This window comes from Callorhinchus milii, unplaced genomic scaffold (assembly GCF_018977255.1).
Source record: "Callorhinchus milii isolate IMCB2004 unplaced genomic scaffold, IMCB_Cmil_1.0 Scaffold13, whole genome shotgun sequence".
Lineage (NCBI taxonomy): Eukaryota > Metazoa > Chordata > Chondrichthyes > Chimaeriformes > Callorhinchidae > Callorhinchus > Callorhinchus milii.
The window spans coordinates 5,759,968-5,787,952 of record NW_024704754.1 but is presented as its reverse complement, the minus strand read 5'-3'; the positions used below and the strand labels follow the sequence as shown (position 1 = coordinate 5,787,952).

Sequence of the window (27,985 nt, the reverse complement as noted above, 5' to 3'; positions counted from 1 at the left end):
CAATCATGCGTTGCTTTTGCACAATTTCCTGTAAAATGTGAAATCACATCCAACCCCTAATACTCTCTCAGTTACTGTAGTTCACTGACGTATTGCAAAGCTGCTCTCTCTCTCTTTCTCTCTCTCTCAGTTCTCTGCAGTCCGGAAGAATGCTTTCATTCAGACAGAGACTGCTTTTTCTGCACAGAACCAGGAAATCCAACCACCAAACAGCAAACGTAAGTAGAATCAAGTTAAACTCTGTTTAAAGTGCTTAGAACTGATTGCCTCCTCTTTGCTCTTTGCTCACCCATCTCCCACTGCCCCAAGTCACACTCACCTCTGTCATGTGTGTGTGTGTGAGAGAGAGACAGAGAGAAAGGGTTCTTTTTCCATAAAGATTTGATCTCTTTAAAAAGTGACTCTAACTAACATTCTGGAGCTCTGTGTGTGTGTGTCAGAGAGAAGAGGGGGTTATACAGATGTGATCCCTATAAAAAAAAGGGTGAGACTTTAACTAACAATTCTGTTGAGCTATGTGTGTATCTGTGTGTATCTCTGTCAGGGGAAAGGTTTTTTTTATTTAAAGATCTGATCTCTTTAAAAAGCTGTTCTAACTAACATTCTGGAGCTGTGTGTGTGAGTGTGTCAGAGAGAAAGAAGGTTTATAAAAGTAGGATCTCTTTATAAAACAACTTTAACTAACATTCTGGAGCTCTGTGCGTGAGAGAGAGTGAGTGAGAGAGAGAGAGAGATGGAGTGAAACAGACTTTTAAGCTCTGGATGGGACTCAGCTATTTTCAAAACTGTTTAACTTGTCAGCTTTCTTTCCTGGGGGGGTGGGGGTGGAGAGGATGCACATGCTTCGTTCTTCTTAACTATATATAAAAAAGCAATGACAAGTCTCTCTCTTTCTCTCTCCATCCTCCTGTTTTTTTGACTGGACAATCTGGAGAGAGAGAGAGAGAGAGAGAGAGAAGGGGGAAGAGACAGGAGACTTTGGAAGGACAAAACAGGGAGGGAGGGAGGGAGAGAGTTGAAAGTAACAACAAAAGATGTTAAGAAGTGAAAAACTCTGAGACCATACAACCTTCCCCCACTTTTCTCTCCCCCCCCACCCACCGACACACAAAAAAGTTGATGGCGAACGACTTAGGGTTAGAGGAATCGTTGAGACGCGAGACAAAATTAACTCTTAACATCTGAAGGGTTTGTTTTAACTCTTGATGTGTCAATTATTTGTGAATTCGGGTCGCGCCTGAAGACTTTCTTCTTCGGCCGTACTTACAGTCACCTCCCCCCTCCCCCCGTCCTCGGCATTGTGCTCCGCCACTGTCAAGCGCTCTGGGACGCTACTCTGCGTGAGAAACGCTATATAAATGCAAGTTGTTGTTGTTGAAGGGTTAATTTTGCATCTTGAAAGCGCGTCACAGAATATACTGTGAAGTGAATTGACTTTATATTTTGTGGACGAAAGGCGGTGGCCAATTGCACCCCAAACAGACAGTGTCCCAAAAAAACAGTCGGGGATTGAGTTACCAAGTTATTACTTTTTAAAAGGTGTGAATTAATGCAATTTGAAAAAAAATTCATGATACAAAAGAAAAAAAGGCTGGAAGGGGCTTATTTTTTTTTGACGTCGCTCTGGGATCTCTGACTAATGAGACACAAGTCCCTCAGCGATCATTAATGGCTAGCTCCAATTTCCTGAGTGCAGTGCAGTGCTGAACAGGTCGGTGTGGTGTCACACAGTGGCATTTGCATTTTGTTAAAAAAAAGCAGCTGAGATCTTACAGAGAGCACATGGAATGTCTTGACGTAATCTGTCAGCTAAAACACAGCCCTAATAATAAAGGCATCAAGTCAACCCCCTAGCCCAGCCCAGCCCAGTCCTGCACACAGTAAAGTCCTTACTTAGGCTCTCTCTGTCTTGAGTGAATACTCAAAAACTATGTGTTGGAAGTGAGGTGCGATGTTGTGAAAAGCCAGAGTTTGCATTGAAACCATTTCCCATCCATTTCCAGGCTCAGGGGGCTACTGAAACTGTCCTTTTTGTTCGCTGGGTGCAAGGCAATTTGATTGCTGGAAAATTTAAAACAATTTACCCAGGGTTTTTCATTGCTCTCTCTTTCTCTCTCTTGTAAGGATAACATGAAGATTGCATCCTACTGAAGACTGTTTTGATAAGAAGGTGCAGCAGGATCAAGCGTGAACATCTGTGGGTCTTGAAGGTTGTGCTTCTTTCTTCTGTGACGTCTGTCCGAGGGTCTGTGTGTTTCTCTTGGCCACTCTCAGGCTTTGGCTTGGCTGCACTTTGACACTGTCGCGATGTTGCAGCAAATATTACAGGACATGTACATAGACCCCGAGGTCCTGGATCAGCTGAATGAGGAACAGAAACACATTTTATTCCTGAAGATGAGACAGGAGCAAGTGCGGAGGTGGAAAGAAAGGGAAGAAAGGAGTGAGCGAGAGGAGAAAAAGAGGAATGAAGCCAGCGGCCAGAAAGGTAAACTATATAATAATCATAATCTTTGCATTTGATATAATAATAATTCTTGCATTTGATGTAACCCCTTATCACGTCTTTGAGATGTCTCACAGCCCTTCACAGAATATACTGTAAAGTGGGTTGTCTGTACATTTTGTGGGCGAAACACGGTAGCCAATTATGCACAGCAGTGTCCCGTAAACAATCGTGAATTGAGCGAACAAATTTATTATGTCTTTTTAAATTAATTAATTTTTTGAGGGATTATTGTACCCAGAAGAGCAATCCGCCAATCAACTAACAACCAGGTTCCTACTTACTGCTAGGTGAATAGAGGCGTGTAGAGTGAGGAAACTTGCCCAACATTTCACCCTCCCGGGAATTGAAACCAGGTCCTCTCACTTGCGAGGCGAGTGCTCTAACCACTAAGCTTCAGGACTCCATATAGTGGCTTATCACATTGTTGAGACATCTCAAAGCGCTTCACAGGTTATAGCCTATCAATTGGCTGCTGCGTTTCGCCCACAAAATGCAGTCATTTCTCTTTACAGAATATCCTGTGATGCGCTTTGAGACGTCTCAACATCCTGATAAGACCCTATATCAAATTATTATTTCTGTAATTGCGCGCAGAATTGTTCACATAACTAGCATTAATGCATTTCTTCAAACCCAGGATTCAAGGTTTTCTAGTTATTTCATCCTCCCCCCACACCCCCACCTTCTACTTCTACTTTTGTTAAGTAGAAAAAAAGTTAGATAAAGTTATTGTTGGATTAATTGCATCTGAATGGCCTTTTCGGATAGGGGGAACATAACATAACATGTAGGAGCAGGAGTAGGCCATTCGGCCCTTCGAGCCTGCCCCGCCATTCAATCATGGCTGATCTTCTAATCCAACTCCAGCTAATAACCTGACACTGCCTTATCCCCATATCCCTTAATCCCTTTTGCAATAAGAAATCTATCTATCTCAGTCTTGAATATGTTCAAGGACTGAGCGTCAACAGCCCTTTGGGGCAGTGAGTTCCATACATTCACTGCCCTTTGAGTGAAGAAGTTCTTCCTCAACTCAGTGCGAAAGGGCTGCCTCTGATTTTAAGGTTGTGACCCCTGGTTTTAGTTTCTCCATCCAGGGGAAACAATCTCCCACTATCTACTCTATCATGCCCTTTGAAGACAATTGGTGATGCGTACTCAAAGCGTCCACGGGATTTTGCTGTTAAGTGTAGTGACTGTGTATTTTGTACTCCAAACAGCAGTGTTTGGAGTACAAAATGCAGCGTGCAGCGATGTCCCCCAAACATCCGCGAAGCGAATGATCCAATTTTATCTGTCAGCCTGATCACTGGGAGAGAGAAACTCCCCTCTCTTTTCCAATAGGGCTGCGAGGGATCTTTAACATCTGCCTGAACAGGGCACAGACAGGGAGTGAGGTTTAACATCGAATCCACAGGACAGCGTCTCTGACAATGTGGTGCTCCCACCAGCGCTGCGCTGAAGTGTAACAATCTTTAGCACGGTGACACTTATAGGAATGATGTGAAATTCACAGTCAGTGTTAAGTGTATTGCAATACAGAGCGTCGATGGAACAAAGAGACTTCCAGACCTTCTAGGCCTCAGCACATTCCCGTCACTACTGTATTTCTGCCAATTTCACCTTTAAAATAGCCTGTTGGGTCAACCGTAAAGTTATGTTATTTACATGTGTTCAGAGAGACACTGGCTGGCATGGTGCCAGCTTGGATCAGTAGGTAGCGTTCTCGCCTCTGAGTCTGTAGGTTGTGGGTTCAATCCCCATGAGGAGGGGAATTTGAGCTTACAGCCCAGTCTGCTGTTACAGTGTAATGATGTGGGGTGGGAGGGAGGGGGGAGTGTTGTATAGTCAGAGTTCGAGATGTTAAACCGAGATCCCACGGCACTCTTCATAATTAAAAGGGAGTTTCTCTCTCTCTTAAGACTGGCCGACAATCCCTTCAAGTTCAAAAAATGTTTGTCGTTCGCTTCATATAAGAAAATAAGCCTTCCATTTGATATAGCGCCTTATCACGTTGTTGAGTCGTCTCAAAGTGCGTCACAGAATATATTGTAATGTACTGGTTAGTGTGCTCGCCTCACAGGCAAGAGTTCAATCCTGTGCAGGGCGAAATGTTAAGACAAGTTAGACAAGTCTCCTTACTCCATACGCTTCTGTTTACTACTCGCAGTAAGTAGGAACCCGGTTGTTAGTTGTTAGGCCAATCACTTTTCTGGGGGGAAGAATCCTTTCAAAAGAATTTAAAAATAATAATTTGTCCACTTAATCCATGATTGTTTGTGAGACACTGCTGTGCGCAATTGGCTGCCGCATTTCACCCCCAAAATATACACTTATACAGTATATTCTTTGAAGGACTTTGAGGCGTCTTGAGGACGTGATAAGGCACTGGATCAAATGGAAGGATTATCATTACTGGTGCTGTGACATGTCTGTGTTTGCGGTGCTGGGCAGGATGATGAGTATAAGACAAAGTCATGCGAGAAGCATGAAGTGACACAGAGCGGCGTTTTACAGTGACGGACTCTCTTGTCATCGCCAGGCACAGTGACTGTATCGCCAACTCATCCGAATGTTCTTTTCTTTTTGCCACTTGTAATTTCCCCCTTTTCACTCCCTCGTTTTCAAACCGGCTAAAGTTCGCCTGCTCTTCCCCTTCCTGTTGTGCCGTTATCAATCTCTCATTATGCTTGACATCAGCAGTCACCCTCGCCTACCACAGCACAGTGTGCAGACAGCCTAGGAAACTGCACTCAACACTGATGGTTCTTATTCATACTGAACAGGCTGTTTTTTTGAGGGCTGCGGCATACAAAGGGGAGGGGAGGGGAAGGGGGAGACGTCAGTAGGACCACACGGTGTGAGGAAATGGCCTAGTTTAGGAAACCAAGAGCCACGGTTGTGATGGTGATGAGTGACTGCACCCTTTGATCCATTGACTTCCGCAATGATTGGGCAGTGACTCAGGAGGATGTGATGTGGTTGTTACTGTGCAAAATGCCCACACAGCATTGCCTGCATTCTTAACACTGCTCTGTGACTGCTTTCTCTCTCTCTGTCTCGTTCTCTCTTCTTTCTTCACCCTTTGTGAAATTTCCAACGCAATCCACTACTGTTTGTGCGCAATTGGCTGCTACGTCTCTTCCACAAAATACGCAGTCACTCCACTTTACAGTATGTTCTGTGAAGCGCTTTGAGACGTCTCAATGACGTGATAAGGGGGCGATTTCAAATGCACGGATCGTTATTTCTATGCAAAATTATCGCCATCTCAGAGTTTGCGCTGTAAATTTGAGGTATTCCTTAAACTAGTCCTCAAATTAATTAAGAAACACCATCCAACAATGACATTGCGCCCTTCACATAGAATAATGTCTCCGAGTGCTTTACAGTGGTGGTGGGGGGAGGGGGGGGGGAGGAAGTGACTCGTTTGAAAAGGAACTAATCCTTTTAGCGACTGACCCTAGTACAGACTTTAACCGGTGATCTCCTGACACAGAGGCGTAAACCAAGTCAAACCCGCAAGGATTCATGAGAGAAGCAGCTTGCAGCTTAAAGCTGATGATGACAAACCCATTAGCAATTTTCTAAAAGCCTCATTGCACCTGAGGTTAGAGCCAGCGCAGACAGGACGGGGCAGGCCCTCTCTGCCTGAAGGTCAATAACAATAATAATGCTTGCATTTGATATAATATAATAATAATCCTTGCATTTAATATAGCGCTTTTCACGTCTTCTCGACGTCTCAAAGCGCTTCACAGAATAGACTGTAAAGTGAATTGACCGTATATTTGTGGGCGAAACGCGGCAGCCAATTGCGCACAGCAGCGTCCCACAAACAGTCATGGATTGAAATGACCAATTTATTATTGTTTTAGCAATTTATATAGCGCTTTATCATGACGTTGAGATGTCTCAAAGCGCTTTACAAAATATGTTGTAAAGTGGATTGACTTTATATTTTGTGAGCAAAACGCAGCAGCCAATTGCGCACAGCAGTATCTCATAAACAGTCATGGATTGAGTGTACCAATTTGTTTTTAACCCCGGAAAGTGATCTGGCAATCGACCAAGAACCGTCTTCTTCTTACACTGAATCAGATGAGATTGGGATATCAGATCCCAATTTTAATTGATGTTGCTAGTCTTTCTAAATTAACTTATTTACTCACTCACTCTTGTGGATCCACTCTTTGTCCTCTCTCATGAGGCTTTTATGCTGCAGTAGAAAATTTCTATGCCTTTCCCCTTCCGCCATTTGATACAGCACTTTATTATGTCATCGAGACATCTCAAGGTGCTTTACAGGATTTTACTGTGCATTTTGTAGGCAACCAATTTGCGCACAGCCACGTCCCACACACAGCTATGAAGTGAATGCCAAATTTTAATTGAGGGGATTGTCGACCAAAACACCAAGAGAGAGAGAAACTCCGCTCTCTTTTCGAGATGTGCCATGGGATCTTTAACGTCCACCTGAACAGGTAGACGAGACCTCAGTTAAATATCTTGTCTCAAGGACAGCACCTGTGACAATACGACTACATTGGAGCATTAGCCAAGACTGTGAGCTCAAAGCCATAACGTGAGGCTTTGACCCACAATTTTCGGATTCAGAGTCGAGAGTGCTACCGACTGAGCCAAGCTGACACACAGTAAAATTAATGGCAGAGTAAAATCTTAGGAAAGCATAAGGACCTAGCATAAGGACAGTGAGTTATCTCTGCACGCCTCATTACCTTACCTTGGGAAAATTATAATTCCTTGCAACCCGAGTATAGCACTAAACAACTGTTTAGCCTAACCACATGAGAACCAGTAATAAAGTCATTTGCACTGATCCACACGCTTATCAAAGGGAACGTCCAACACAATAACAGCTTCTTGACCCTGACTTTACCTGTAACTGAGTGTGGGTTTGTCTTAGACACCGGTTTCCTTGAATAAGGCATTTTTTATAAGAGAGCAATCAAATTATTTGACAGATTTTCTTAATGGTTAAGGAGATTAGACCCTGTATCTGCTCTGTGATGAGGACCCCAGGCTAAGACTAGGTGGAATTTTGGTGGCTGGAACACAGTGCAGTGAATTATAAATAATAATAATAATAATAATCCTTGCATTTGATATAGCGTCTTCTCACGTCGTTGAGACATCTCAAAGCGCTTCACAGAATATACTGTAAAATGAATTGACTGTATATTTTGTGTGTGAAATGCGGCAATCAATTGTGAACAGTGGTGTCTCTCAAACATTCGTGGATTTAGTGACCAGATTAATATTTTATTATTTAACCAATTGACTAACAACCGGGTTTCTACTTACGGCTAGGTAACCAGAGGCGTGTGGTGCAAGGAAACTTGCCTAAGGTTTTGCCGCGCCCGGGAATTGAACCATTAATCTATGTATCTTTATTTCTTTCCTGTCTTCTTACAGATTCATCAAAACGGGTTAAGTGGCTTTTGGGAAATGATGGAGATGTGTGGGTGTGGGTGATGGGAGAGGCTCGAGGAGATAAGTCATACGAGGAGATCTGCAGTGACATTTCTACCAAAGCCAGGTAAAGCTCCCTGTCATTAGCACTTGAAAATCCACCCAATGAATTTGTTTAGAAATGCGTCCGTGCATGTTGTATCCACACCCCAAAAAAAAATGTTACAGGACAATAGTAGTAAGAATAATAATTCTTACATTTGATACAGCGCCTTTCATGTCTGGAGCACCTCTCCAAATACTTCACAGGATTTACTGTGATGTCTAGTGATTGTTTATTTGTAGGCAAACGCGGCAACCAATTTGTGTACAGCAAAGTCCCACAAGCAGCCATGAAGTAATTGACCAATATTATCTGGGGGATTGTTGGCCCGGACAGTGGGAGAGAGAGAGAGAGAAACTCCCTTCTCTTTTCCGAAAGTGGCCGGAATCTCTAACATCCACCTGAAAAGTCACAGTTTAACATTTCATCCGAAGGGTGACACCAGCACTCCCCCCAGCACTGCACTGGAGCGGTGGTCTAGACCGGGAGTTAAAAATCCCTAATGTGGGGCATGAACCCAAAACTTTCTGACTTGAATGCAAGAGCGTTACTGACTGAAACATCAAATGAAAATCCAGACAGCCAAACAGTTTGTTTTTCCTTTGCATATTGGAGGATGCAGCTTTCACACTTTGAAAAACAATATGCAAATAAATAAGGAAGGAAATAAACAAAGAAAGGCCACATTCAGCAACCCAGCCCTAAACTGAGTCCAGTAGCATAGTGGTTAGGGCTCTTGCCTCGCAAGTGAGAGGACCTGGGTTTGATTCCCCAGGCAGGGCGAAACCTTAGGCAACTTTCCTTACTCCACACGCATGCCTCTGTTTACCTAGCAGTAAGTAGGAACTTGTTTGTCAGTAGATTGGCGGATCGCTTTCCAGGGAATAATAATCCCTCCCTCCAAAAAAAAATTGGTCTCTCAATGCATGATTGGCTTCTGGGTTTCGCCCACAAAATACACAATCAATCCACTTTATAAATATTAATAATAATATTCAAAGCGCTTCATAGAATATCCTGTAAAGCAAATTGACTGCATATTTTGTGGGCAAAACGCATTTCTTCTGTGAAGCGCTCAACGATGTGGTAAATCGCTATATCAAATGCATGGATTATTATTATTATTATTATTGTTACTATCAACTGGCCATGCCTGGGCTCAGCCCCACAGCGCAGCAACACAGCAGGTCTGTGACTCGCATTACCATTGATGGTATCGAGGCAACAAGCAGCACGACTCTCCCCCGCTCTCCCTGCCACCAGTCACACACGAGAGCCGCAGACTAATTAGAGGAGCAGTAGTCTCTTCGGGCTCCCAGCATTGGCATCAATACCGTATCATCAATCCTAAGGAAACGGCACACGGAAAAAAAAATACTGGTGCGTGCAGTATATTGCTGGAAATCAGGTTGAGGTTAGAAGAAAATCCCACTGACTATTAATTTGTAACCTTCCTTGCCCTACACTGCTTTTCCCTCGCACTAAATTACATCCTAAAATCTCTAGGGGTTACTGGGCAGCGTCAGATAACAAAAGCCCGTTGCTGCTTCTCTCAGGCAGCCGTGCTCAGGTTTTTGGTCGTTGTCGTTGGAGGATTGCAATATCTTTCCTGTCTGTGACATTCAAGCACTATTTAGATTCTGCCCTTCCGGAAATTCCACCTGGTCTCAGCCTTCGAGGCTAAACTTTGTCTTAAAAATTTACAGCGCGAGTCTAATTTGGGGGGAGGGGAGGAATTCTTAAATTCCATTTGAATTTTGAACCCACTTCCCCTTCCCCCATCCAAACCCCAAACTTCTCCAGCGCAGTTTCATCTGAATTGGGTCTGTGTGAGCTGAGCAGTGTTTGCAGGCAGTTAATTTAGGAAGTTTAATCAAAAGTCCCCTTTCACCAAGCAATGAGTAATCGCAAAAAAATTTCAGCCACAAACTCCTATGGATTGAAGTGCAACCAGTGATGGACTTGCTTGGAATCCTGTAGCGCAGTGGATAGAGTGCTCGCCTCGCAATTTCGAGGACCCGGGATTGATTCCTTGACACAGGATATCTTAGGCAAGTTTCCTTACTCCACACGCCTCTGTTTACCTAGCAGTAACTAGGAACCCGGTTGTTAGTCGATTGGCGGATTGCTTTCCAGGGGATAGTAATCCCTTCAAAGAAAAATAGTAATAATAATTTGGTCACTCAATCCACAGCTATTTGTGGGTCGTTGCTGTGTGCAATTGGCTGCTATGTTTCACTCGCAAAATATATAGTCAAGTATATTCTATGAAGTGCTTTGAGATGTCTCGACGTGATAAGGTGCTGTGTCAAACGCAAAGATTATTATTCTCTTGAAAGCTACAAACTATAATATATAATAATATAATATAATCCTTGCATTTGATATAGTGCTTTTCACGTCGGGAGGACGTCCCAAAGCGCTTCACAGAACACACTGTAAAGTGAATTGACTGTATATTTGTGGGCGAACGCGGCAGCCAATTGCGCACAGCAATGTCCCACAAGCAGTCGTAGATTGAAAATGACCAATTTATTATTGTTTTTGGTTTTGGAGGGATTATTATTAGGCTCTGTGTGGAGTAAGGAAACTTGCCCAAGGTTTCGCCCTCTGCCTGGAATTGAACTCAGGTCTCTCGCTTGCAAAGCGAGTGCTCTAACCATTGAGCTACAGGACTCCACTATTCCCATCAAGTTCATTTTGTGTATGGTCCTCTACATTTTGTGTTATAAATGCGATTTGTTTAAGTAAGTTTAAGACTCACTTTAACAACAACAACATGTGCATTTATATAGCGTCCTTCGCATAGGAGCGCTTAATGATGACAAGGTCAGACATCAAGCAATGGAGAGGGTAAGGTGACTGTAGGCAGATTCAGTGAAATGTTGGCACGGTGTTAGGGCAGCAGCAGACATGAGTTAGCCAAGCAGAGGGGGTCAAGCAGAGATGTGGGGTAGAGGAAGATCAAAGAGATAAGATGTTGACCTTGAAGTTGGTCCAACGTGAGACAGGGAGACGGTGGGCCGGGGTGATGGGCGTGCGGAGTTTGGTTGCAGGTGAGGATGCAGACGGTGGAGTCTGGGATCAGTGGGATCTTGTGGATGGCATTAAAGTTAAGTTTTAATGTTGCAAATTTCCCTTCTTTCAGCACATTCACAGAAAGTTCAAGAACCAAAGTCTCAGTCGCTGATCACAGCTCTGTTGCCTGGAAATCGGACGAACAAATTAACCTCAGCAAAGGCACTGACGTACAAACAGCGGGCAAGGTTAGAATGACGCAATGCTCCACTCCACATAGCTTTGGCAGATCGCTTTTCCGGGGGTAATTATCCCTCCAAAAACAAAATTTGGTTACTCAACCCTCGACTGTTTGTGGGACACTGCTGTGTGCAATTGTCTGCCATGTTTCACCCACAAAATAAACAGTTAATCCACTTTACGTTATATTCTGTGAAGCTCTTTGAGATGTCTCAATGATGTGATAAACCTTTATATGAAATGCAACGATTATTATTATTATTGAAATACATCTTCTGAACCAGTGTGAGAAAGTTGCTGGTAAAAATTCCATTCAGCGTTGTCCACAGGTGGAATATCCCAATGGAAACCTGCATCACCTAATGAGATTTCTATCCTTTGAGGTTCTTAAATCTTAGGTGAAATTGCGTTTCATTGACGTTCCAAAGATATGTCCTGTCCGGCTCATCTGCCGTATGGACTTTTACATTTCTTCGTGTTTCTCCCAAACCTGCGCTCCTCCGGTGTTGTCTTGCTTTCAGAAGTCATGAGCCAAAAAACAATTGGACTTGTTGAAATTTTACAACTGCCTTCACTTGTGGAAACTGATATGAAATGAAGTTGCCAACTTCTGATCTTCTGTAATATCTCTTCCTGACATATCGTTTCCACCAATCTATCCAGCCTATAACACACTGTCTGCTTCCTACAACAAAAGGATCCCACTTAATGCTGTCCGTAATAAGTTTTGACCGGGCTTTTGGGTCCCCACGCTTTCGCCTCCCCACCCTTCTCGGCTCCCACCCCCAGCTCGAGGGCTCAGTATTGTGAAACACTTTGAGACGTCCTCCCAGGGTGAAAGGCGCTGTGTAAATGTAAATCACAATTGGCTGCGGCATTTTGCACACAAAATACACAGTCAATCCACTTTACAATATATTCTGTGAAGCACTTTGGGACGTCACAACGACTTTACATAGAGGACTTTGATACACCAGCATTCAATGCCTTGCCATTTGTGCCTAGTCTATGCGATTAGCAATATACCAAGAGAAAGATATAGGCTTAAGTCAATAGGCATAAACTAAAACTTGCATTCAAATGAAACCATCGAGTATATCTTTGATTAGGAGTTAAGTATAAGATATGCTACACTCTGTCTATTAAATATGAACTGGATTTAAAAGTTAATGCAGTATGATGGTGTAGAAGTGTTAGCTGCTGTTTAGAGGGGGTGGGGGGAACAGTGTAAGATGAACGCTTTTACTACTAGAATATCCTTTTGGATTTTTTTATTTTAATGCCGTCCAGGGGCAGTGGGGAGAAAAAAAAATTCCACAACTAGGAATCCTGAAACGTTAGGAAAAAGATCGAGGTCAGAAAATGATTTATATAGCGCTAAAAATTGACATTTTCCCACAGGAAGTAAAACACCATTTAGACGAAGCTGGGTTCTGGTGATTAATAGGCACCTCAGCAAGGTCAGTCGGCATAATTTCAGAGGGAGTTAATGTGAAATATTGAGGCTTCCTATCATTTTGTTTTAGCCTAGATTTTAATGCAAGAGAGGAGGGGATTTTTAGAGGAATTCCAAATTCACACATTAAAAATAAATCCCCCCCCCACACCACCAACCCACACTGAACTCAGCACTGGAGCTGACACTCACCACTCCCAGCTATTCGATGTCAAGTTCTGAGCCAAATATCATTAATCAAGGCTCCACCGACTGCCAACCATTCACATGACGACTTTTCAGAGCCACCGTGGGCTGGATTTGATCTCTGACCCACTGAGATTCATCCACCCTTCAGATGAGATATTAAACCGAGCTCCCTGTTCGGGGTGGATGTTAAAGATTCCGTGGCGTGACTCGAAAAAGAGAAGGGAGTTTCTCTCTCTCCACTGGCGACCTGGTCAACAATCCCTCCCCGAATAAAAACAGTCATTCGCTTCACGGCTGTTCGTGGGATGTTGCAGTTGGCAAATTGGCACGGGAGTGACCACACTTAATCCCTTTCATAAAACAAAACTGTACCTCTAAATGGTTAATTTGTCGTGGAGACCAGGTTTTAAGGAACACTGTCATTATCAATCATAATCATAATCGTAATAATAATCCTCACAGTTGACATAGCGCCTTATCACATCGTTGGCATGTCTCAAAGCATTTCAAAGAATATACTGCAAAATTAATAGACTGTGTGTTTTGTGGGCGAAACGCGGCAGCCAATTGTGTACAGCAGTGTCCAACAAACAGTCGTGGATTGAGTGACCAATTTTGTTTGGTTTGGATGGATTATTAGCGATCCGTCATTCGACTGATAGCCGTGTTCTTATTTACTTACTGCTTGGCAAACAGTGGCGTGTAGAGTAAGGAAACTTGCCTAAGGTTTTGCCAGAACCCAGGTCCTCTTGCTTGCGAGGCGAGTTCTCTCATAACTACACTATGGGGCTTCAACTATTAGATAACTGCTGAATTAACACTGTTGTACGTTACAGGTGACCGAAGATCACAGTGAAAAGTGGAAGAAACATAAGGAAGAGAAGAGTCACAGTGAGCTCTACGTGACTTACACGGAGACCCACTCCCCACCATTGAAACCGAGGAACAAGCAGTACAACTGGAAGGAAAAATGTACGTCACCTTACAGTCGCTTTTGTTTTCATATATTATTAATAATAATAATAACCCTTGCATTTGATACAGCGCTTTTCACCTCAGGAGGATGTCTGGACTGACTTCACAGGACACGCTGTATAATGGGCAGTGGCTGCGTGTTATTTTGGTGAACGCGGCAGGCAATTTGCGCACAGGCACAGCAATGTGAAGTGATTTATTGGGTGAGGAAGTGCACTTTTATTCACTGTAAAGTCTTGGCACATTGAAACGGCATTTCGCAGTGAATGTTTCTCCAGTGTTTGCAAGCCGCACACAGAGGCCTCCAAATGTTGTCCCAATGATTGGTTTGCTTGTTGGACTGCAGTTGGCAGGAACAACAACAAATTGCATTTATATAGCGTCTCTCACGCAGGGTAGCGTCCCAGAGCGCTCGATAATGGCGGAGCATGATGCTGAGCCGAGGTGGGGGGAGGGGGTGGGGGGGGGGGAGTTAACCGTAGGCCCGGTCGAAGATGAAGGTCTTCAGGTGCGACCTGAAGATGGGGAAGGAGGGGACAAGGCGGAGGGATAGAGGGAAATTGTTCCAGGGTTTCGGGGAGTAGTGGTTGAAAGCATGACCTCCGACGGTGGAACAGAGGGCAAGAGGGACAAGCAGGAGGCCGGAGCCAGTTGAGCGGAGGCAGGGGGTAGTGGGTTGGGGGGTAAGCAGGTCAGAGAGGTAGGGAGGTGCCAGGGCGTGGAGAGGTTCTTGGAGAAGACGAATGTGCGGATCTTGAAATCGATCCGCTCTGTGATGGGGAGCCAGAGCTCTGGTTAGGACTGGGGTGATGAGGCTGCAGAGTTTAGCGCGGATGAGTATACTGGCGGCGGAGTTTTGGATGAGTGTTTCATGGTTCTACCAAACGTCCACAAAATAATTCCCCATTCCAATTGCGGGAACAACTAACCCGGTGAAACTTTCCATGATCGTAAGCCAGGATTTCCATCCCGATTCCTTAATGTCAAAACAGAAGGCCATTCCCACGGGAACAATCTACTTAGAGAGCAGAATTTCTGGCGGGTGGGGGTGGGAACGGCTTGATGAGCGCACTACTACTTCCTGCCTCCGGAAGGCATTCCCACTTAGATTCCTTATTAAAGAATTTCATTAGAGATCGCCACACGTTAGACCCCATGCACATTCCCGCACCACACGGAAGCATCAAATTAGTGTGCTCATTTACAACCTGATTGTCTCCAGTGCGGAGTAACTCAGCAACAAAGGAACCTAACAGCAATTTACATTAATCCTCAAAATAATCCTCAGAATCACCCGAATCTTCGAATGATCACGAGCTCGGTTTGGATGAAGAAGACCCTTCGTCCCATCTGATCTCATCCCTCCTGACCGCCCACCCAAGCATTGAGCTGTGTGTTTTTAAAATAATAATAATAATAATAAACCTTCGATTCGATATAGCACCTAATCACGTTGTTGAAACGTCTCAAACCACTTCAGAGTAAAGTGGATTGACTGTATATTTTGTGGGTCAAACGCGGCAGCCAATTGTGCACAAATAAGGCCCTGGTACAATCCTGTTCCAGTCATTAATTCCCTTCTGGGTAACGAGACATTTCCTGATGTCTGTCCTGAAATTGCCCTCCATAACACTAAACCGTTGTCCTCAGCCATTGTCCTCAGCCACTTGACCACAGCCATTGTTTGAGAAAAGATTCCTCCACTTTCTCTCCTCTCTTTGCGTCTTTGACTCCCACTTCCCAATTCCGTGCTCCCTCCTGCCTAATGTCAGGCAATGTATCCCGAGTACGACACAGGTTAGGATCATTCAGATCAGCACGGCGATCAAGTCGTGAACAGGGGGAATAAAAAGCTCTGGTTTGCAACAGTTTGGCTGTAACTTTTTACACACAAGGATCATTGCGGGATCTATAAAAGGAAAACAACACAAAGCGCTGCAGGATATGTTTTATTTACCTAAATCACGAGTCAATTATCAGGCAGCCCCACTCATGTACATCACTCGTGGATCGCTTTCTGGGATAATATTCCCTTCAAAAATAAATAAATTAATTAATAAATAAATTTTGTCCCTTAATCCTCAGCTGTTTGTGGGACACTGCTGTGCACAATTGGCTGCCATGTTTTGCCAAAAAATACAGTCAATCTATTCTGACTGTGTATTCTGACTGACAGCTTTACAATATATTTTGTGAAGTGATTTGAGACATCTCAGCCAAGTGATGAGGCGCTATATCAAATGCAAGGATTGTTATTATTCTTATCCTCAATCCCTGTTGGTCTGTTTTTCTATCAAGTGTTCGTGTGAACCTAGCTTTACCTCTTCCCCCCCCTCCCCACCCCACCACCCATGTAGACTTGCAGCAAGCCAGTTAATTTCATAAAACCTTAGCGCTTAATCAATTTGCTTTGCTTCCTCTGACCCCTGTTTGCGAGTGGAGTCGTTGTGAAATTATCAGTTACCATCAGCCTTCGAATAAAAGGAAAAGGTTATTTAGCAAGAAAGGGTCCAAAATTCAGACTACGTTTGGGAATTTTGGCTGTTCTGAAACATGATGTTAAAATTGGACGGAAACTCCCACCCCCGGCAAATATTTTCAGTGCTTTTTTGTCTTGCGGTGAATCTACTGGACTCATTCTGACCGTGACCTCTACGGTGAGGGTATGAGATGCAAAGTGGTTGTCAGCAGCGGCAGAAAGCCAGCCTGCCACTGAGAGAGAGAGAGGGAGAGAGAGAGAGAGAGAGAATCTCCTGGCAGCTGATCGCCAAGCAGGAGTCAGATTTTTGGTGGAGAAACAGCTGTGGAAAAGTCAAACATCTGGAGCCAGATTGATGCCGAACCCAACAGGAGAGATGAAATCTCTCAACCGCATTTAACAGGACAAGCTGAATGAGCACATTAAGATTTCAGATGGATACAGCATTAGGATCTGGAAAAAGGCTTTGACTTCAATATCTTCACACTACATAGGCTGCCGTAAACAGTACACCCTCAGATTAAGCTCTTCGAGACATCTGACGACGCACTAAGTCGGTGTATCAAATACAAGGATTATAAGAGTCCCCTTAAAAAAATAGGAGGCCCAGAATTTCACCTAGTCTTAGGCCGTGAGACTAGGAGGCGGAAAAGACGGTTAAAATGGTCAAAAAGGTCAAAAATATCTGAAAAGAAATGAAGGTGAAAGTTAAAATGCACAGATTCACCAGCAAATTTAAAAAAAAGACAGCCCTCCTTATAAAGATTGGGTCTGTGAGAGAAACGTTCCGAGACACTACCCTGTGTGAGGAGCGCTAAATAAATAGCAAGGTGATAGCAAGTCGTTGTTATTGTCTTATTTACCAGCAGTTGCTGTGGTGCTTTATTTCTAGTCCCAATTCTCTCTCAAGAGGAAGTTGAACAGAAACTGATGTGAGATGATATTGTTTGTACAGATAATTGCTTAGTTCTCCATTGATACAATCTGTTTACTTTCTCCGCTTATCTCTCAAATAATGATGGCTGTCTGAAGCGTAAAGTGAGAGAGAGAAACAGAACCTGAAATTATAATAATAATAATTCCATTTGATATAGCAGCTTATCATGTAGCAGAGACGTCTCAAAGCACTTGACAGAATATACTGTAAAAAGTGAATTGACTGTATATTATTATTATTTTGTGGGCAAAATGAGGCAGGTAATTGCACATAGCAGCGTTCCACAAACAGTCGTGGGTTGAAGTGACCAATTTGTTTTTGAAAGAATTATTACCTCCGAAAAGCAATCAACTAACAACCGCATTTCTACTTACTGCTATGTAAACAGAGGTGTGTGGAGTAAGAAAACTTGCCTAAAATTTGGCCCTGTCCGGGAATCCAACCCAGATCTCTCACTTGCGAGGCGAGTGCTCTAACCACTGAGCTACACGACACCTATTGTGTGTTTTGTAGGCAAAACAAGGTAACCACTCTGCACATAGCGACATCCTGCAAGCAGCCGGGATGTGAGTGAACAATTTTATTTGGAGGATTGTATCCCGTGAAATTGTTAGCGATTTTGCGTGAAAAAGAATCTGCCCAATTACCCATCTCTTTTGAGGGCAAGAAGCGCAGTCAACTTACTCTACAGTATATCCTGCGAAGCGCTTTGAGACGTCTCGAAGACGTCTATATCAAACGTGAGAAGTATTATTATTATCTCGCCCACTCGATCTTCATCATTGTAAAATATTCTCCTGATTGTTGCACTCTTTAAGGCATCCATGACTCACTCTTTGGCCTTAGAGCAAATATGCTGCTTTTTGCTTCTCGGATTGTTTTAAGAGTCTGCAAGTTTTTACAAGAGGCCATTTTCACTAACCTCGCTCAGCTGGGGAGGGGTGTGTGGGGAGGGGGAGGGAAATCCAGTATTGACTGCTGAACTCCTGATGTATAATCGCGTGACTATCTAAAAGTCATGCGTGCGTTCAACGGCAATAATGTCCACTTAAACAGCCGTGTCTGTTGCTAAGCTAAACATCTCCCAGCACTTTACAGAGGGCGAGTGGAAGTCCCAGCAGGGTGGGGGATGGTAGGTTGTCTCGGTCGGAGGTGACCACAGATGCAGTCAAAGAGGTTGGATGTTTAGAGGTGGAGAGGGAGGGTGTGAGTCGAGGTGGAGAGATTTGGGGAGAGAGGTTCTGGACTGTGGCATAAGAGATTTTCTCAATGTGCCGGTGAACTGCGTATAACCATCACGCATCTGTAGAGAAACAGGTCTTACAGGAAACTGTCCGCTGATCACAACTCTTGCGAACACCTCGCCCGCACACACACACACATACACCCACGTGCACGCACAGCAACACATGCACACCCACACACACATACACACTCATGCACTCACACACACAGGCACACACACGCATACAGAACCAGCAATATTTAAGATTAGTGTGTGTGAAGTGTGTGCACATGTGTGCGCATGTGCACACAAACACACGCATACATGGACTCGCACACATGCATGCACAAAGGCATGCGCACACACACAATACATACTCACACACACACTCGCACACGCACACAATACACACTCGCATACACACACAATACACATTCACACACACAATACACATTCACACACAATACACACTTGCACACACACTACACACTCGCGCACCCAATACACTCGCACACTCAATACACACGCACACACACACAATACACACTTGCACACACACACACTACACACACACACAATACACACTCGCACACACAATACACATTCACACACAATACACACTTGCACACACACACAATACACACTTGCACACCCAATACACACGCACACACACGTACAGAATACTCACTCGCACACACACACAATACACACTCACACATCCACACTAATATTAAAATATCGCTGGTTCTGTAAATCCTGCGCTTGTCTAAAGCTCCGATCATTTTGAAGAAAGGAGAGAAAGTCAAACAGCTAAAGTTGGGTATTTTAATGTCAGTGAGAAGCAATAAACTTCATCCTAGCGATGTGACACTTGCGAGTGTGTGTTGCCACAAGCTGTCACTTTGCAGCGTAAACACTGAATTCCATTCTGCAGCCTTGTTGCAATAAAAAAGTCTGCATTTCGAGGACGTTTTCACAGTAAACTGAAAACTTTACATAAACTGAGATCTTTAAACAGGGGGGGGGGGGTAGGGTGGGGGTGGGGCAGAATGGGGGGTGAGTTAGTGTGGGGGTTGTAGTTAGGGGTTAGATTTAACTTACTGCAACTGCAGTAATACTTCAGCCATTATGACCCTGCTCTCTGGAACGCCATCTCAGAATCCGTCCGCCCGTCTAAAAATAGCTGTCACCCTGTGACGTCTAGCTTACTGCTCTCTGTCTCTGTCCTCCCCCCCACCCCGCCATCACCCCACCCCTTTAATAAAGATATTGTCAAAATTAAACAGTGACCTCTCACTGTCGAGAGATTTCTCCCCCCCCCCCCCCCCCATTTAATTGTTGAAAATCGAGTCAAACTGTTTCTCCCTGTCCTGTTGTGCGGATTTTTTTGAATAAAATATTTTAGTGTCAGAAAAAATCACACACTTTGCCAGTTTTAACAGAAGCTGCCTGAAAGTTTCCGACAGTGCCTGGGAGAAAGGGCAAACTCGGAGAGAGAGAGAGAGAGAGAGAGCAATACAAGAATATTAATAATAATCCTTGCATTTGATACAACGCCTTATCATGTCTTTGAGACGTCTCAAAGCGCATCACAGGATACACTGTAAAGCGGAGTGACCGTGCATTTTGTATTTTCTGTGTATTTTACGCAGCTCGGAGAGAGAAAGAGAGCAATAGCTCCGAGCGAGAAGTGAGAGAGGGGAGAGAGAGAGCGAGAGGGGAGAGAGAGAGAGCAATATAGATTGGAGAGGAGAGAGAGAGAGAGAGAGAAAGAGAGACCAATATAGCAACCAAGATCACTGTTCAGAATGTGCAGCAGAGGTGATGGATGGCTCAGTAAGGTCTGTTTCCGATCACAGTCAGCACAGCTCGTGCCAGGAATGGAATGGACGGCTCTGGAATTGACGCGACGCTGATGTTTGGCTGTGAGCTGTTGAAAATACCAGTGCATACATAGCGGGGGGTGTTCGTTCGCTCATTGAAATTCCGCAGAGCAGGGGACATTTCCACCCTCTTACAAATTTACCATGAAAGAAAGTAATTTTGTTTTTTGTTGGGTGTGGAGGGTGTGGAACAGAACGAGCCAGGGAAAGAGAGACAGTTGATCCCCAAATATCATATACGTCGAGGACTAATTAAGGAATATGTTGTATTTATTCAAAAAAAAACTCAACCAGGCATTGACTTGCTCGCGTACAAAATACACGATCACTACACTTTGCCGTAAAATGCTGCGAAGCGCTCCTGATGTGAAAGGTGCTGCATCAAATGTAAGGATTATTATCACTACCTCACCCCTCACGCTGCTGAAACTCTGGTCCACGCCTTTATCACCTCAAGGCTGGACTATGGGAACTCTCTCCTCTCCGGCCTTCCCGGCCCTCCCTCCACACTGCAGATCATTCAGAACTCTGCAGCTCGTGTACTGTCCCGCACCAGGCTTCGCGACCACATCACTCCCACCCTCGCTCGCCTCCACTGCTCCCCATCCCCCAGAGGATTGATTTCAAGATCCTCATCCTCACCTACAAGGCCATTCACGGCCTTGCTCCCTCCTACCTCTCTGACCTTCTATCCCCCTACCTACCTGCCCGTACCCTCCGTTCCTCTGGCTCCGGTCTGCTCCACATCCCCCGCCCCAACCGCCCTACCATTGGTGGCCGGACCTTCAGCCTCTCAGCCCCGAGGCTCTGGAACTCCATCCCCCAGTGCCTTCGCCGCCTCCTCCCTTTCCTCCTTCAAGGCCGGTCTCAAGACCTCTCTATTCGACCGTGCCTTGAGCTCTTCGACTCTCTACCCCCTCCTCGCTCCCTCCCTCCCTTCCCTCCCCTCACCCTGACCATTTCCCCCCTGCTCGGGTCCTGACCCAACTGTACAGCGCCTTGGGACGTCCTCCCGACGTGAAAAGCGCTCTATAAATGGAATCTTGTTGTTGTTGTTGTTATTATTATTTATAACCTGGTTCCTTTCCGACACTCCTAATAATAATAATCCTTGAATTTGATACAGCGACTTATCACGTCAGTAGGACATCTCAAAGCCCTTCACAGGATATGTTGTAAAGTGAATTGACTGTATATTCTGTGGCGAAACATGACAGCCATTTGCGCACAACAGTGTCCTACAAACAGTCGTGGTTCGACTGACCAAATTCTTTTTTTGGAGGGATTATACAGTCAATTCACTTTACAGTGTGTTCTGTGAAGCGCTTTGGGACGTCCTCCCGACGTGAAAAGCGCTATATCAAATGCAAGGATTATTATTATTATTATTACCCTCCGGAAAGCATTCCTCCAATCGATTAAACAGTCGGATTTCTAATTACTGCTTAGTCAACAGAGGCGTGTGGAGTAAGGAAACTTGCCTAAAGTTTGCCCCGCTTTATCAGTCTTCAATTCCTAGCTTTGATCATCATCCCACTTACCCCCCCACCGCCCGCCCCAAACCCCGCTCATCCTACGACCCCCATCACTGCCAAGCGCTCAGCGACGTTCTGCTACACTGTCTAAATGCAAGTGTTGTTGTTGTTGCTGTGTTTATTCACCCTGCCCGGCATAAGCCTTTGGAATGTTTTTACCCTCTTTTGGCAGAAACAATGTGAATCTTGTTTATTTGAACTCTCTCGTTACAAAACAATATTAGGAGGAAATAATTAGTTACAGTTTTGCTGCTTTAACATATCTTCCGAAAATTGCAAGATCGGTTTGGGATGAAGAAGGCCATCTGATCTCATCCCTCCAGAACCACCCTCCCACCTCCAGTACCCTACCAGTCCCACCATCACAGCATCGAACCTCATTTTAAACAGCATCGAATCCCAGCGTCCTGGCCTCGACCACCCTTCTCGGCATCCCCGTTAATTACAACAACAACTTGCATTTATAGAGCAAGGTAGCGTCTCGGATTGTTTACCATCTGGGTAAAGAAATATCCCTGAAGTCTGTATGCAGCTGCCCCTTTGCAACTCTAAACCCGTGTCCTCTGCCCTTGGGCTTTTCCTCAATCTCATTTAGAATCCTGTGCAAGTGTAGAAACTCCCATAGTTCAGATGCACGGTGATGGGTTTTCCCAGCCACACCAAGAATCTTATACAACAGCAACAGCAACAACTTGTATTTATATAGCGCCCTCCACGCCGGACGGTGTTTCAGGGCGCTCCAAGCCGGTGGGGTGGGGTGGGTTGGGGAGGTGACTCTTGAGGGAGAGTGTTCCAAGGTTTCGGGGGCATAGTGGCTGCAATATCCAATGGTGGAGCGGAGGGTGTGAGGGACAAGGTACCCCCAGAATTTTTCCTTCGCCCCCAGATTTTTTAGATGCAAAGAGAAACGCAAATAATTATCCTTGGGTTCGGTTCCTGCAGTGCCCATGATGTGGTAAGGCACTATATCAAATGCAAGGATTATTTATTATTATTATTATTATTATAAGGTCCTTTTCCTATCCACACTGAAACCGGTTTTTCAATCCAAACAATAAATTCAGCCCTAAATCCTGTTTTCATTGCTGTTTGACAGACTGAATTGCTGTGGTTAGCACTGCAATAAAATGTGGCTCTGTCACAGGTCACAGTCCTTATCTGTAAATCGCCCGGTCTGATCATCATTTCCTCTCTCTATTTGTTTCAAATGCATAAAATATTATCTGTGAGCGAAATCACCAGACCTATCCTGTGTCTCTTCGAGTGCTTGCGTCACAGAAGGGAAACTCCTACTCAGTATTTTGCTGAGCTCTCCCCACCTCTCACCCCACCAGTGAACAGAGCCAAGTGCCTGTTCAATTGTGACTCATCCTCATTTCATGGAGAGTGTAAATATCGTATTTCGCACCAAATATGTATTTGATTATTGTATGGGACTCTCAGTGACTTCTTACCATTGTGGAGGTCAGGCACCCATGCGCTGTGAAGAAACACAGCAACAGCAACAACTTGCATTCACACAGCGTAGGAGAGCACCTCTGAGCGCTTGAAAGGGATGGGGGGCGCGGAGGATGAGTGTGGTGGGGGGGTGCTGGGAGGGGAAGTGGATTGCTGACCAAAGCTCGGATTTGAAGACTGATAAAGAGGGGCAAGAAGTGGGCAGGAGGGGTTCCAAAAAGCCCAGCGCCACCCCCACCCCCCACCCCCACGTCCCCTCTCGATGCACCTTGATTTGCAGCACGCAGGCTCAAACCACGGGAACACGGCTCAGGGATAATTATTTGCGTCTCTCCTTGCACCTAAAAATAGCCTAAAAATAGCCAAGCTGAATGATGCCTCGGGGCATTGTGAGGTGGCTGCAGAGGTGTGGGCGGCAACTTGACACACAGGAATAATCTGTTCGACTTTTCCTATTATTTTCCAGCAGAAATAAACACTAGGATTTTCTGCTAATGGGAGGGGGAAAATGAGGAGGGGTGGAGGTGTGGGTAAAAAGAGGATACATTTGCTGGATATGGAAAGCTATCATATATGAGGTTTATTAAGAATAATCAATAATTTGCGATTGAAAGGGGGTAAATTCAGAACGAATCTAGGCAAACACTATCTCAGTGAGTGAATAGTGAACCTGTGGAACAAGCTCCCTAGGGATACCGTTGAAGCAGGAAATGTTGATTCTTTCATGCACAGATTAGTTTTCTTTTAGGAAATAACATTGTGGGATATAGTGCATAGGTAGTTCGGTACATATGTGCAAGTGACTGCCTGGAAGGTGAACAAGATGGACCTTGGTCTTTTTTCGTTCAGCATTTCTTATGTTCTTAAATTGTAAACGAGTGCTGGGTGTTCACACACACAGACTCCTTACAGGCAGTAATTAATGTTAATAAGAACTTGCATTTATTTGCCTTGCAGTTTGGCAACCGTGTCCGTCAACAAAACACGCTCGTCGGGAGGATGTTCCAAAGAGCTTCACAGAATTTGGTTGCTCAATGCATGACTGTTTATGGGACACTGCTGTGCGCAATTGGCTGCTCTGTTTCAACCACAAAATACACAGCCAATCTACTCTACAGTATATCCTGTGAAGCGCTTTGAGATGTCCCATTGACGTGATAAGGCATTCTATCAAATGCAAGGATTATTATTATTATTTACAGTCGAGTGACTATGTATAGGCAAATTGGGCAGCGAAATTGTACACAGCAACGTCCTACAAACAGCCACGAACAGCGAATGACCAATTTTATCTGTGGAATTGTCAGCCAGAACACTGGGAGCGAGAGAAACTTCCTAGTCTTTTTGAATAGTACATTGGATCTTCAACGCTAACCTGAGCTTGATAGACAGAGTCTTGGTTTAACATCTCATCTGAAGGACGGAAATTGCAAGGATTATTATTTTATACATATAATAATAATAATTCTTGCATTCGATATAGCGCCTTATCACATCATTGATACATCTCAAAGTTCTTCATAGGACATACCGAAAGTGTATTGACTGTATTCTGTGGGCGAAACATGACATGCAGTTGCGCACAGCAGTGTCCCAGTCATGGATTGAGTGATGAATGTTTTTTTTGTGAGATTATTTACCCCCCAGAAAGCGATCCGCCAATTGAAGCGAGTTCCTACTTATTACCAGGTAGCGGGGAGTGAGGAAACTTGCCTAAGGTTTTGTCCCGTTCGGGAATTGAACCCGGATCCTCTCACGTGCTAACCACTACGCTACGGGACTCCACAAAATTCATCAATAATGGGTGTATTTTATTTTCTAGGCAGCGATTCTCTGGAGGACAGCGAACAGAGACAATCTGTGGTCGAGAGAGTGACAGAAGAGCGCAGACACCAGGCACCCAGGCCCGTGCAGCGAGGAAAAGTGGCGGAACTTTTGAGGAACTTTAACCGTTTACAAGACAACGCCACGGGTGACGGCAACGGGTCGGCTACGATCGCCAGAGGGATGCTCACCGTGTCACCACCATCGCTCGCGATCGCTGCGGGAGCCAACGCCCCGCCCGTGTACAGGTCTCACAGACTGTAAACACCAAACTCCACACCGTGTCTCTGCTTCACACTGCCTTTTCACAGTCACACATGCCAAAAATATACACATATATATTCAGTAAACCTCACAAAAGTCATATCAGACAGGACCGTACATTGAATATGACTTATGCGGAGTATGAGTTATGTCAAACTTGCAGAAAAATATAAACTCTGAGAACGGGACTTATGGATAATAATAACAATAATAATCCTTGCATTTGATACAGCGCCTTATCACGTCTTCGAGACGTCTCAAAGCGCTTCACAGAATATACTGTCAAGGGAATTGACTGTATAGTTTGTGGGCGAAACGTGGCAGCCAATTGCGCACAGCGGTGTCCCACAAACAAGTCATGGATCGAGTGACCAAATTATTATTTATTTATTATCGAAGGATTATTACCCTGGAAAGTGATCCACCAATCCACTGTTTACCTAGACGTTCAGATGAAAAGAAATGTTGGGCAAGCTTCCTTACTCCACGCACCTCTTGTTTACCTAGCAGTAAGTAGGAACCCTGTTGTTAGTGGATTGGAGGTTCACTTTTCCGGGGTAATAACCCCTCAAAAAAAGTTAAAAAATATAATATTTTGGTCAATTAATCTACGACTGTTTGTGGGACACGCTTTGAGACGGCTCGAAGATGTGATAAGGCGCTATATCAAATGCAAGGAATATTATTATTTTGTTGTATAGTTCTGACACAAAAATCATGTGAATTTGCAAGCCGCTTCCCCCTCCCCTCGCCCCCCTTCCCCCGTCGTTCTTTGCCAAAAAAAGGCTTCCAAATTAAGAGCGAATTTGAGCAATTTTTTTCCATATTTCTTTCATGTCAACACAAAGGAGTTTCCCGCGGTTATGAAGACGAGTTGACATTTTCAGACCTTCCGAATGTATTCAGGGGTAAAGTTACAAATGCTGGAAGAGTATTAAGCTGTAAAAGAAAATGCCAGCTACTCCGAACTTAAGTGAAAGAGCTTTGCAAAAAAAAACACTACCTACAGGATGTCCACAAAGTCCTGTTGCCCCCCCACCCCGTTACAAAACAGCGATATGAGACTACAGAAGAGCTGAAACAAACTGTCAGAGATGTCTTTCTTCTCGTAACTTCATCCATGTTACAGAAGATGTCGCACTGAACATGGTGACGAAACGTTATCTGCCATGATAATGATGGCGCTCACACACTCGCACCGATTCCTCTGGACGTCTAAATAGAGTCAAACACTTGCACTGAATACAATTAAGCACTTCTAAATATAATTTATCATCATTCTTCAGTTGTGTGCTGGAGAGAGAAAAAANCATGGGGGTTGCAGGACTTTGTGGACACCCTTTACGGTGTTTCAAGGCTTGACTGCTTGATGCTGTGTCCTTCATCATTCACTCGCTTCACGGACTTGTCACTGTTGACTGTATAGGAAGGTCGAACACCTGTTTTTTTAAGGCTGCTCCCACTCGGCACGACACACACACACACCACACACAATATCACCCCACCCCCACCCCTCTCCTTGTGCCTGAAATTCCGCCTGGTCTGGTCTCAGCCCATGAAACTAAAGTACACAAAATACTCACTTTTAGTTTGGACACACTCCTTTGTTCCCACCTCTCCTTCCTCCTTCTCAACTATCATCACCCAAATGAAGCCCATGAACTGCTCCCTTGACCTCCCACCGCCCCTCCCTCCCCACCCAACTGATGGTCACTTAACTCCCTCTGCTGGCTGACAGCCAGTCAATCAATCCCTCTCCTTAGTCTCCATCCCTCCCCCGTCTCAAAACCACTATCGTTACTCCCCTCCTCAAAATACTCACCCTCGATCCCTCCAAGCTGACGAACTCCCGGGCCATTTCCAACATGGCCAAAGCTCTGGAACGCGTTGTTACAAATCAACTTCGCTCACACCTCTCCCCCCGCTCCGTACTCAAGCCCCTACAGTCCGGTTTCAGCCCTGACCACAGCACAGAGACAGCACTCATCGAGGTCACAAATGACATCCTCTCTCTATGTGACCAGGGCTCCCTCTGCCTCCTCATCCTCTTGGGCCTTTCTGTCATGTTCTACACAGTCAACCACACTATCCTCCTCCTCCCTTATCCACCTTAGTGGGACCGCACTCGCATGGTTTGAGTCCTACTTAATCAAGCGCCGTCTTCATCTCCGTTAACATTTTTCTCTCCCACCCCTGCACGCTCACTTGTGGTGTACCCCAAAGCTCCATCCTGAAGTCTTTTCTCAGGCTTTTTTTAATTGACGATAATGTAATGGCATTTGGCACTTCTAATGGATTACTTCACTGCAATATTGTGTTTCCACTTGACATTTTATACTGAACATTTCAAGCAGGTTGGTTTGGATCTGTACTTTGTGTTTTTGTATTATTTTTGCATTGTTCCTCAGTAAATGGGAATTTTTTTAAGTGACGTGAGTTATTTAACGCCGATCAGAG

The 27,985-nt window shown here is 44.6% G+C and overlaps 1 protein-coding gene across 1 annotated transcript; it reads left to right on the top strand.

Annotated features, from left to right (window-relative positions):
- Window positions 1–95: 95 nt before the first annotated feature.
- On the top strand, window positions 96–25,719 carry LOC103186460 (SH2 domain-containing protein 4B). The gene is made up of 6 exons (XM_007905512.2): window positions 96–218; window positions 2,125–2,488; window positions 7,946–8,069; window positions 11,194–11,311; window positions 13,785–13,920; window positions 25,263–25,719. Exons 2-6 carry the CDS (start codon window positions 2,308–2,310, stop codon window positions 25,526–25,528), a joined length of 825 nt encoding a protein of 274 aa, XP_007903703.2. The 5' UTR covers window positions 96–218; window positions 2,125–2,307; the 3' UTR covers window positions 25,529–25,719.
- The last annotated feature ends 2,266 nt before the right edge of the window (window positions 25,720–27,985 follow it).